The 12244-nt window shown below is 41.1% G+C and overlaps 1 protein-coding gene across 7 annotated transcripts in view; it reads left to right on the forward strand.

The window, feature by feature from the left end:
* Positions 1–12244, forward strand: part of Ptprm (protein tyrosine phosphatase receptor type M) — a 788264-nt gene that overhangs the window by 741761 nt on the left and 34259 nt on the right. For 4 of the 7 annotated variants that reach the window (XM_077792334.1, XM_026408885.2, XM_026408886.2 and 1 more), the window contains 4 exons: positions 7008–7124; positions 7850–7900; positions 11230–11384; positions 11619–11754. In XM_077792334.1, coding sequence (XP_077648460.1) covers positions 7008–7124; positions 7850–7900; positions 11230–11384; positions 11619–11754 — 459 coding nt within the window. The remainder of the gene's footprint in view (positions 1–7007; positions 7125–7849; positions 7901–11229; positions 11385–11618; positions 11755–12244) is intronic. The other 3 variants (XM_026408889.2, XM_077792333.1, XM_026408890.2) reach the window with 1 other exon arrangement.

Genomic DNA, 12244 nt, shown 5'->3' on the forward strand with positions numbered 1-12244 from the left:
TTTCTGCATCCCCAGCAGTCCCTAGATGGGGTTCTGCTTGTCGAGGGCTTTTGGGTTGTCTAAATGACTGGCAGGATAATCTAGAGACCTGAGATACAAGCTTTGCCAAACTTCAGCCATAGTGCTGAAATCTCCATCTTCTCTCTTCAGTCTCTCCCAGTTTTGAGTTAAATATATGTAAAAAAAGGATAATAATTTGCCACAGAGTTTGTATGAGGGAGCATGTAGTCCAATAATTTTAGGAGCCAGAATCATTACACCCAATATGTGATCCACAATCTTTGGCATATAAGAAAAGAGAGCCAGAATAATCCTGGGACTTGCACAAGGTCATAGATTTAAACTATGGCCCTGAGACATGTGAAGACTGACAATGAGAGAAAAGAAGCACTATATACTCCAAGAAGTAGTGTCCCTTCAGATGTATCTTGGGACCCATATTTGTATTGTAATAATGATATCATTGCTCAGAAGATTTCTAAAACACTTATTTCAAGAATAATCTTTAGAGTACGTGACATTCTTTTTGCTGCACCTGATGATGGCAAATCATCTTTTGCCAAGAGGCCTTATATTTGGGGAATGGATAAATGCCAAAGCCAAATCTCTTGAATAGGTGGGGATCAAACAGACTGAATGAGTATGTCTCTAAAAGTCTAGCTGCCATTTCAGTGTTCTCCTTTCTGGATAAATTTCCATCCAAATGAGCTACAAGAAAAAAGGAACAAGACACATTTCTTATGTGGTTTGTAAGATAATGCTTAAAAGTCTTCAAAGTGCCCAAAGGACCCCCAACCCCAGCCAAATTAAGTAGGCCTGGAAGGAAGAAACTGTGAACACTACAATAAAGCCAGGCCCTTACACAACAACTTTGTATAGACATAATCTCATTTAATCATCACCCCCTCCCTAGCAAAACAATGATCTTATCCCCCATGACACTTGAGGAAACAGAAGCTCAGAGGGTGTATATCACTTGCTTAAATATAAGTGCTATAGTTTGGAATACTAAATGCCCTTCAAAGTCCCATTATTAAAGTTGTGGTCACCAGTCCATGGTGCTTTGGGGAGGTGAGGTAGAGCCTAGTGGAAGGAAGTTGGGTTAGTGGGGGCTGGCTCTAGAAGGAGATACCAGGACACCAACATCTTCCTCCAACTTTGCTTCCTGACCCACAGGACCCCCCCCCCCTATCATGCATACACTCTTGCCGTGGTATGCTGTGCCTCGCCTCCACAGGGACAAGCAACCTAAAGAGGAGGACTAAAACTTCTGAAAACAAGCTGAAATAATAAACCTTTCCTCTTTATAAGTTAGTCGTTACAGTGACAGAAATCTGGCTAAAATAGCAAGTGACACAAACAAAAGCAAACCCACTATCCATCTTACTCCCATCACAGAAGACTGAAGCAATCTGTATTTGGGGATATTTAGATAGCAAATTCTTTTATTCCTATAAAACTTTTATTTAAAAAAAAAAAGACAATGAACCTGTTCTTTGGAAACAGAGCTGGCAGTTGCTCTTGGCTGGGGCTATTTGGTAATGTGCTTCATAGTAGTGATTTTGCTCCATCCAATATCTCCATCAAAGCTGCACTCTGTAGGCTGAACACACTATTAATAGAAGTGTAGTCACTCTCTCTTTGGATGCCTCTTTCAAAGACAAAAAAAAAAAGTCTGTTGAAAACTCTTGACAAATCAAAACTTATAACAGGCTTTCTTTTCTCTCCCTTCTATCCTTTTAAATTTGTTTTTAGTCAGATCACACTATCGTGCCCCCAACTTAAGAGCTAACTATTATTAAGCCTTTTTAATCATGGGTTTCTTAGCAAAATAAGTCCTTGTGCCCATGCACAGTGCACATGAACAGACCTTCAGTTCTGCCTCAGGCTCTGTGGGACCATAACTAGAAGTTAGCAGCTTGCAATCAGGGACAAAACTTAAAAATTTCAAAGTATGTACCCTGTTCCTCCCAACCCACCCAATCCATTCCACACTTCTTACTTGGTATCTGTTCTTGAAGCCAAAACCGCCTAACAAGGCCAAAGAAAGCATTTTAGGCCTTGAGTTGCAGCCTCCCACATAGTCCTGCAGCTGGGGTCAGACCTGGCTTCCACCTCTGCTCCGTCACTGTACAGTTTATTACTCTGAGTAAGGCCACATGTGTGAGAATGCAGCCATTTAGTGCATCTAACTCAAAGCAGGAGAGGCTCTGTGCATGGGAGTTGCAATGACCTTGAAAATGAGGGTCTGGAAACTGTCTCTATGATTCCAGCTGTTTGGTTTGAATCTCCTCAAACACAGACACTACTTCCTAATTTCTTTGAGGAGTTGATCAAACCACATTAATAGGAGAATGTACATGCCAATATCTCTCCTGAGTCTGATTTCTGTGGAGTAAGGTTTGCAGAAAAGAGGAATAACAGAAGCATGGGATTTTCCTTTGCTCCCCTCCCTCATCATAAACCCCACACAATTGCCAGTGCTCAGCACTTCCCTTCTCTTATCCAGGCCCTCAGTGGGCTCTGTGCTCCCTGAACTCCTGCAGTCGGCTAGGGTCCAGATCACAAAACTATCATTTAAGAATTAACATTTTTCTGAGCACTTATGGTGAACCAGGCATTTGGTCAAATGTTTTCATTGCACTGGATCACTTAATCCAGTCCCCAAACTCATCTGGGGAGCTTTAGGATATGAAGATGCCTCTGTCCCACCCCAGATATTGAGATTTAATTGGCCTGGTGTATGGCCTGGGCTTTGGAATTTTAGACACTCCCATACACTCCCCCCCCCAATTATTCTAATGTATAGGCAAATTAGTGAATTGCTTTATTTGAAGAACACTCCTGAATAGGAACCATAATCTTGCCTGCCTGCCATATGGAGCACCTGAGATTCTGTAAACTCCAGTGACCCCCAGGCCCCAACAACATTGCACCCAGGCCCAGCCAGATTCTGCAGTCCAATGATGTTGTCTAAATCTTCACTGCTCAATATGGGCCACAGACCAGAGCATAGCTTGGGAGCTTGTTCAAAATGTAAATTTTTAGGCCCCACAAATTCAGGCCTACTGGATTGTTGAGAATCCCTCCAAGAGATTCTGAGGCCTACTGAAGTTTAGAACCACAGCTGTAGTGATGTCAAAATACAATGAAGGTCGAGAGGATGTGCTGCCAGCCTGGGGAGCTTCAGCTCTGCTCACTACAGCTCTCCCACTTTAACATACATAGGGATTATCTATGGGCTGCTGGTTAAAAATTACTTTCCTGGAAAAAAAATTTTTTTTTCTCAGTAAGTTTGAAATCCTGGGGCTGTACTGCTTTCTGTACTGTTTCATGTTTATGAATTTTAAAGCCAAAACGATCACCCCATTGGAGCAGGGACCACATCATCTCCTGCAGCCCTCAGTGTGGTAATGAGCAGGCAGCAGGGCTCAGTACTGTTTGCTTGATTGATGGCCTGATGGAACCAGCACTAGGGCACCAAGGTAATTAGAGGATCCTGATCAGGGCCTCGCTTTCCGGGCTGAAGGCTGTTGCCTTATATGATTAGGATGCGTGGGAGGCAGAGCCTCTGCTTAGAAGCTGTGCAGGTAGCGACAGTCTGCAGGAGGCAGCTGGGCCTGGCACAGAATCAGAGAGAGGAGCATCCGGTTCTGCAGTTCCTGGGCTCCAATAAGCCCTCAAAAGCAATGGTTTCAGTGTCTCTGTATGCAGACTCAGGACAGGAGGGGAGGCAACTGCAAGCCCTAGATTCTCCAGACATTTTCACCCAGAGAGAGAAAAGCATATTTTCTCTTCCTTTTAATTTTTTTTCTAGAAAAACAACTTGACACAAGTCCAAGCAGTTAAAAAGATACCAAAAGGAACCCAATTTAGAAGGGTTTTTAGTAGGCTGAAAACAGATGTGGCAAACCATTTCAGGATATTCTGGGAGATGAGATGGGGAGGACCAGATCCGAAATGGCTCATCCACCTGTTCTGAGCCCGCCCCACCAGGTGCTTCTGCGCAGGAGGGGACGGCCCTGTGCTTGTTCTGGAAGGAAGCTCCCCACGCTTCCTTTCCCCTAATTACCTCCTCATCGAAGCATCCGGGCAGTGCCAAGAGGTTCAGGGCAGACTGCGTGTTCACGGTTCTGCCACTTCACTTTGGAGGCTGCACCTGCCCATCCCAGTGGCGCTCCAGTAGGAAGCCCTCTGCCACCCACAACAACTTGTGGTTCAGCGCTCCTTGCCTTTGGGGAAGCACAGGGGCACCAGCTGCATCCGGTCAGAGCCTGGGCTCCTGCAGACGCAGGCGGCAGGGTCAGATTTCAGATGGATCCCAAATTTGCCCAAAGGAATTTGGAGCTGTCACTGGGGAAGAACATATCCCAAAGGGAAACTCTGGTCCTCAGGACTCATAGGTGGCTTTAAGTTTCCCTGATTGCAAGGAATTGAAGCCACCCTCTGCCCCCATGCTCATATTTATTGAAAATCTGAGGGCAGTCTAACATAGAAGAACAGATAACCACACAAAATATCTTAGGTCTGTTGCATCCTATAGTTAGTAAACTCACTGATTAAAAGATAAACCTAGATGGTGGCATTTTTATTAGGTAAGTTAGCTGTGTCACAGTGTAGGTGGCAGATGTGGGTGTGATTTTGTTCAATTTCCAGAGAAATATATTAAAAATATGTGTACCATTGAGTTATTTATTTTTAAAAGTGCACACAGGAACTGTATTTTTAGTTCTGTCCACTTGCATAATTGAAGTCACAAAAGTGTAAAAGCAATTCTAACACAGCAGAGAATATAGTGTGTACCATATAAGCATATCTGTTCATTCTCATTCTAAAAGTATAGTGCTAGAAATTCTATAAATGAAATCATGACTGCTGTCAACTTAGATATCTCCACACATACCCGATCATACATTCTTTACAGGAAAATAAATGGGTCCTTCTTGCTCTGGGATATTTTAGATACTGTGTAATATCTGAATTCTGAGATACTATATATAAGTCATTTAGAAAGTCATAGGTAATGTTCCCAATAACAAGAAGGAAAAAAAAAAAGACTTCCAAATTGAAAACTCCCATCTTTGTCTTGTGCTCCACTTATCTCTAACTTCTAGCATATCTGATTTGTACCTGGCCAACTAGAGGTAGTAAGAATAACCTAGAACTGCCAGAAAGTCTCCTAAGGAAGCAGCTAGAACAATGACTGACACCATGTCATACTGGGAACATTAGTGCATCACAGGTGTTCAGCTTTCTGGGAAAGCTTTTCTCAGGCCTTTGTCCTTTGTGTCAACTCTCCCAGGAATTTTCCACACTGATCCACTGACTCTTTCCATGAAATTCAGCTCTATGTGTCTACTGCATATTCAGTATGTACAGGACACATTGACCAGGTGTTGCAGAGTTTGCAGAAATAAGCAAGCAACACTTGTCTGTTGACTGGTAATAAGTAAGTATCAAATCTTTCAAGACGGTGTCATCCTAACTTCAAAAAAGCTCATTTCATGAAGGAATCAAAGAGAGTCCACTTCTATGGAGAAAAGACTTTAGAGCGGGTAACATTTGAGATCACTTTCAAGAATGAAAAAAAAAAAAATCTTCAACTGGAAAGAACTGGGTGGGAGGTGAACATTTTAAAAGAGAGGAATGGGCTTGAGTCAGAGTTTGGATTGTGGAGCATGTTTGGAATTTAGGGCAAACCACTTGTCTTTGAACATAAAACATAAATAGGAGAGTAGTAGAAGATAAGGCTGAGAATACAAATTGTGGCCAAATTCTAAAAGTTCCATATATGCCATACTGAAGAATTATGTTAAGAATTAATTAGCCTCACAGAAGTTGGCAATAGGAGATCCTTGAGCAGCCTAATTCAGAGAGTGGATTCTTCTTGCCAAGGGTTTTCTGGTGCTAGTTTGTATAGCATATTCATGCAGGAAGACTCCAGCTCCTGAACTGAGAATGGCAGAGGAAATAAAAAGTTGAAAACCATATCTGGGAAGTATTTCAAAGATATTCCTAGACTTGGCAACTCACCTAGACTTGGGTTTTGGAGAAGGAATTGGCCAAGTTTGGGTAATGGAAGAAATTATAATAGCATTAACATAGAAGTCAGCAAGAGAGCCATGACTGTGGGACAAAGAGTTCTGTTTTAGACATCTTGCCTTTGAGTTGCTGGCAGGACCTCCAAGGGAAGAGGCCCACAAAGTAAGTGAAAAGCCCAGTTGAGCACTTGGAGGAATAGAGCTGGAGTTACAGAAAAAAAAAAAAAAAATTCATCCATGGATGGAAGTGGATGGAACTTCCAGGAATTCAGAGAGGCCCAAAAGGTCAAGGACAGAACCTAACAGAGGCTACTTATCCCTGCTTAGCTCATCCTAAACTCTTGCTGATGAAACTCAAGATCAAATTCTAGGAGGGGCCAAATCTAACAAATTTCTTCCACCTGAAAAATCCCCCGGTTAGAGGTTTCAGATAACATGGAAAGACTGTGTGTGGGGGTGGGGTGGGGGGGTGTTTGCTTATGTTAAAATCAATCTGTAGTTCTAACTAGGGAAAACCGCAGTGCTTCTTTCTTCTTCAGAAAAAAGAAAACTCTAGTCTTGAGTGTTAATTCTGATTTTCTGCTCACTCTTCCTTAAAAAAATGTTAATCACTTTCTGAAACCTAAAGAAATTTCAGATGCAGAGAAGCTAAAATATTGCCAACTTCCCATTAAGGTTTATTTTTTCAAGCCCAGCCCAGAAAGGAATGGTTTCTATAACCAGGATATTTGTAGTATATACAGTTTGTTAAATTTATACCATTTTCCTAAATCTTACTCCTCCTATGATTCAAATTTTTTTTTTCTGGAAAGAGGAAAAAAGAAAAAACAGACTTTGCTCTTGAGTATATGATTAAGTTTTATTTTTGTGTGCAAATTTTATTGTATAAATCATAGCATGATCCATCACTGGTGGAACTGAAAATAAAAAACAAATAAACCCATAATTTTCTTGTGTTTTCTGAAGGTCAAATGCTGCAAATACTGGCCAGATGACACAGAGATATATAAAGACATTAAAGTTACCCTAATAGAAACAGAACTACTGGCAGAATATGTGATCAGAACATTTGCTGTTGAAAAGGTAAGTCTAAAAGCTCTGGTGGTGCTACACTAGCCTCATTACCTTATCTAGCATCATTTGTACAAGTTCATACCTGAATGCAGGTAGGCTCTGTCTGGTTTTTTTTTTCTCAAGGATTCATCTTGCCCTCTGATTCTATAATAGCTCACTTCCACCTTTAAAGTAAATCATTACCATTTCATAACAATCTATATTTTGCAAGTAAACCAAAAGATAACATTTTTGGTCTATTTTCTTTTTAACCCGGTTAATATTCTTCTGCTCATCTCTCTTTGTTAACAGAGCAGTTTGTGAGATTTTGATGAATGTCCTTCAGGTTTGATAAATTTCCTCCATGTGAGTGTCCATTTGGGTTTCCCAGTAGTGAGTTAGTATCAGTGTTAAGACACAGGTCCTAACTCCTCCTGGAATCACTTAGGATTCCATATGGCTCTTTTAGGCCCATGGTTCCATAGGGACTAATGATTTTCCAGGGAGAATCAACCTACCTGGAAAACTAAATGACCAATGTCCTTTGGACCCAGGACACTCTTGCATGAACCAGTGCATTCATTCATGCTCACTGTCATACTGAGTCTAGCCTTTCGTAGTTCCTGGTGTTGGTGAATGCTGTGCTTTGGTTCTACCCTGCCTCATCCCATGTGCATGGATGGGGCTTCTTCTCTGGGAAGCACTGTAGGGCGTAACAGGGAATTTCCTTATTCCCTCTCTTTTTGCTGACATAGGGAGGGGCCGGAGGTGAAGCAAACTGCAGTCCATCCAGAGAAGTGTCACAGGTAGGCTGTGGGGAAGGTGGAGGTGATGTGACTGAGAAACACTCTGCCTTCCAGAGGCCCACAGACTTCGATCAAGAGCTCCTTCTCCATCACCAAGCCACACACAGCTGCACCAGATGCAGCAACTTTGTCATGAATTTATTCTGCTTACACTCATTTAATAGTAGCAGGTCCCCTTGAAGGACAGGGTTATAAGCAGACTGCTGGGCATTTGGCTCTTGACCTTCCGTTCTACTCTGTATTTTCATTGCATCTAAATACATTTTTTTTAGATCAGCAAGACCAGTTCTAGAAAATTCAAGGAAATAATAGCACCTGCTTATTGGATAATTTACACTGATAATTTGAACTATCATTCCTGGTTTGCAAATCCAAATTTGTCAGACAATCACAAGGCTGAGAAGACTAGTTTATTTTAATATGTTTCTTATACTATTTAGCATTTTTTTCCTTAGCCTGTCTTTTTTAATAAGCAGGCAAGAGCTTGGAGACTTCAAAGAATGTGAAGTTCTGGTTGACTCAGTTCTTCAAGTTCTGAACCTCACACTTTGATGTCGAATTTTTCCTTCTTAGGCAGGATTGGGGGGAAAAAAAAGAAGTGGAGGATTTTTGTATGGCTCTTGGCAAGAGCACTCATGAATAACTGCATTAAAATAGCGATAAAAGACCCTCAATATTTTTTTCTTAAGCCATTGCTTAAACATGGAATTCTTTGAACAATAGACAGCTCTCTAATAAGCTGAAAATGCATCTCTGTTGCTAAAGGAAGGGTTTGTTTGTTTCTTTGCTCATTTTTTTTTAACCTCTTATTGTACTCTGCTACATTCACAGCCACATAGAAATGTTTCTGAAAACCCAGTTATTTTAGTCATCAGACAGCTGGAAAAGAGGTGGTGCACGGAAGCAGGGCTTGTGAATGCATTTGGGGAAATCAAAATGACATGTTAGTGATTTTCTAACTGGGCAATTGGAATCTTTAAGGAAAACAAATCACTGGACTTCTGTAGAACATTTCTTGTAGGTTGGAAACTTTGTCAATTAAAAGAGAGAAAACAAATGGTTAGGGATGTACTTCTAGCTTCCTGCAATTCTCATTCTATTTTGAGAGTGCGTTACAACAAGGGACCTAAAGGTGAAAAATGGATTTGGACTCCACTCTGCAAAACAAGCAGATTGTTATATCTGCTTATTAGCTTATTCTTCAGTTTGAAACTGAAGAATTTCTGTTTTGCATCTGATGGCTGCTTTTTCTTTCTCATATTAAGGGAATCAGACGGCAGTGTGAATATGATCCCCCATCTCAAAGACAGAACATACACTCAGTGATTTGAGTCATTCTTCAAATGTTTGTTAAGCATCCACTTTGGTCTAGGCATTGTTGTATGTCAAGGGTTCTCCCTTCCCATTTATATTACATGGAAAAATTAAATGACTTTTTATATAGCATTAATGCTTTTGTAATGAAGACTAAAGGAAAAATGTAATTAGCATCCAGCTGGGAAGTATTTAGGCTGTGATCACTGGTTGCATCTATGATTTTCTTCCTCAATTGTATTACAAAACAGCAAAAGGAAAAACTTATGTCCATGAACAAGAATGAAAGTTGGATCAGAAGCAATTTCCTTTGCTAATGTTGGCAGTAATGAACATATTAGAGGGTAGAGATCTATTCTGGGTGCAGTTTTTCTGCATTTCAGAAACTGACATTTACCTTGCTCAGACAGTGAGACTTAGATCATGAGCCCTTTTCATGATGGGTGGGGCTCAGACCTTGGTAATGTACAGGCCGAAATCTTCTGTTTATTCCCTTTGGAATAAATAAGATTTTATCACTGGTAAGCTTTCTCAGTTTATGGGATGCTCATTCTGCATTTGGGAGCAACTCTGCCCAAGTCATTCATAAAGCCAGCAAAGCTCTCTAGGGCTTTGGAAGGTGACAGAGGCTCAACTGCATGTCTCTGATGGATTCTTTGAGGATAGCCAAATGTTAAGACTTTTTCCGGGATAAGAAATTTGAGCTCCTAACCACCTAGTAATATCACTCTGGTATTACTGCACCTATTTAATAGATGACAATGTTGATTTGCATTGTGAATCCTTGACTGTTTAACTCCTAACTGCTTAAATTCTACTAAAAAATATCTTCACAGAAAAGTAAAGCTTCAGCATTTGTGGATTATTAGCCATATTAACACATTGGTGATAAATAAGTCTTATCTTAAAATCTGTATTTGTTTGCCTCTCCATGTCTTCCCAAGCACATAAAATTTTGAACTTATTATTTATTCCCTACAATTGCTTGATGGAGAGTGTGGTAAGGTCAGCATGTGTTTACCTTTAAGGTACAATAAAACTAAAATGCAGAGATGGTACTTAGTGGTTATCCAGTGAGAAGACAGAGAAAGTTAAGTTTGATCCCAGATTTATATGTAACCTTGGTGTGAAGAGTAATTTTTATTTTCAAAATACACTTTTGCCTTAAAACATAGTCTTAAAATGTCAAGTCATAGTTAGAAAACAAAACTAATAATCAGCTTAATTACTCTCAAAAGCAAATTTAAAACCAAAACAAGAGTAAAGTATCTTTCCTTCAGTTCCCTTTAGTTCAGTAGCAGGCAGTGCCCCCTTCAATTTACTGATACAAAAGCACCTCTTGATTCCCATGGGCTCATTTGCTGACATGCCTGCTTCCTTCAGACTGGGACCATCACTTGAAAACAGGAGACAGTGTCTTCATATCTCTACAGTCTAATGCCTTGAATAATACTTGGAGCACTGTAATTACAAAATTGTCAGTGATTTGAGGACTGGGTTAAATGTTGACCTGAATTAAAAAGAGAAAAACAGAGTTGCAAATAAAAATGAGTTCCCCAGCTCCTCTGGTTGGAAAGTAGATTCATTGTGCCAGCAAAAACATTTTCTGAGCATGTACAGTGTATGTGCACTGTTTGAGCACCTGGTACAAAGAGGTACCAGGATACAGATGATCCAGAACAAAGGTCTTGTATTTCAGTAACTAGTATTGAGCAGCTTTTAACATAGTCTATATTTTATTTAGGAATTTCAAAGAACCAGAGATCCATTCATTTACAGTTGCTTGTGTATAAATTAGCATGACCCCCAAACACTACCTCCCTTTCCCACCCACATCTTCTTAAGTGTGATTAACCTGTGTTGAATGTAAGAATGACCTTCTTCCACAGCAACTCATTGTTACCTGTCCCTAGGCTTGCTACCTAGGGGTGGGTTGTGCTCCCCTGGTTGCTCTTGAAGTTTATCATTTATTTTCCTTTGTTCTCTTCTGTGTTGCGGCTGACTGGGAAATGCAGAGAGGCGTTCATGAAATCCGAGAGATCAGACAGTTTCACTTCACTGGCTGGCCGGATCATGGGGTCCCCTACCATGCCACCGGCCTGCTGGGATTTGTCAGACAGGTCAAATCCAAGAGCCCACCCAATGCAGGCCCATTGGTGGTGCACTGCAGGTAAGCAGAGCTCCCAGTGCCTCTTAAAGAAATATACCATGGGTTGTGGGTGGGAGAAGCAGGGTGGTATGTTTTGGAGTGGGATAGAGGCAACAGTTGGACAACAATTTGAATGTGCTAAGTGCTTTAGTGGTTAATTTTTTATGTAAATTTCACCTTAACAAAAAATGTTTTAATGTAGAAGCAGCTCAATGGTCCTTTTGCCTCCATTGATGAACCCCTCTTTTTGTGCAGTGCTGGCGCAGGAAGGACAGGCTGCTTCATCGTCATAGACATCATGTTGGACATGGCCGAAAGGGAAGGGGTGGTAGACATCTATAATTGTGTCAGGGAGCTGCGGTCACGGAGGGTGAACATGGTGCAAACAGAGGTACTGCAACCTGCCCTCCATCCTGCAGCCTGGTCCCTGGTGTCTCCCCTGCATCCTCACCTCCCACAGTGAAGGACAAAAGAAAGCCTGCCAACTCTTTCTTCTAAATGCTCTAGGGATAAAGCAATATACCTGGCAATCCCTGTTTCCTCCTTCCCCCCACCCTCTGCCCTTTTCCCTCCCTGCCTTCTTTCCTCTGTTTTGTTGTTCTTCTTTTAAACAAACAAAAAAAAGGAGCTTTCAAGTCAGATTCTGCTACCAGGACTTTCCTGCTACCAGGACTTTTCCTGGCAGCAGAATCTATAGCCATGAGCTAAAATTTACACATTTTTCTGTGTCAAGGGACCCAGTAGAGTTTCTACATCAAGCACTCAAGGTTTCAATACCATTTCTTTTTATTCTATCTTTTAAACTAGCTGGGAACTAGAGCAAGACCACTCATGAGAATAGCTAGGCATCTACCAAGTGGCTTTAGGGTAATCTCTGTACA

The sequence above is a fragment of the Urocitellus parryii genome, chromosome 13 (genome assembly GCF_045843805.1).
Source record: "Urocitellus parryii isolate mUroPar1 chromosome 13, mUroPar1.hap1, whole genome shotgun sequence".
Taxonomy (NCBI): domain Eukaryota; kingdom Metazoa; phylum Chordata; class Mammalia; order Rodentia; family Sciuridae; genus Urocitellus; species Urocitellus parryii.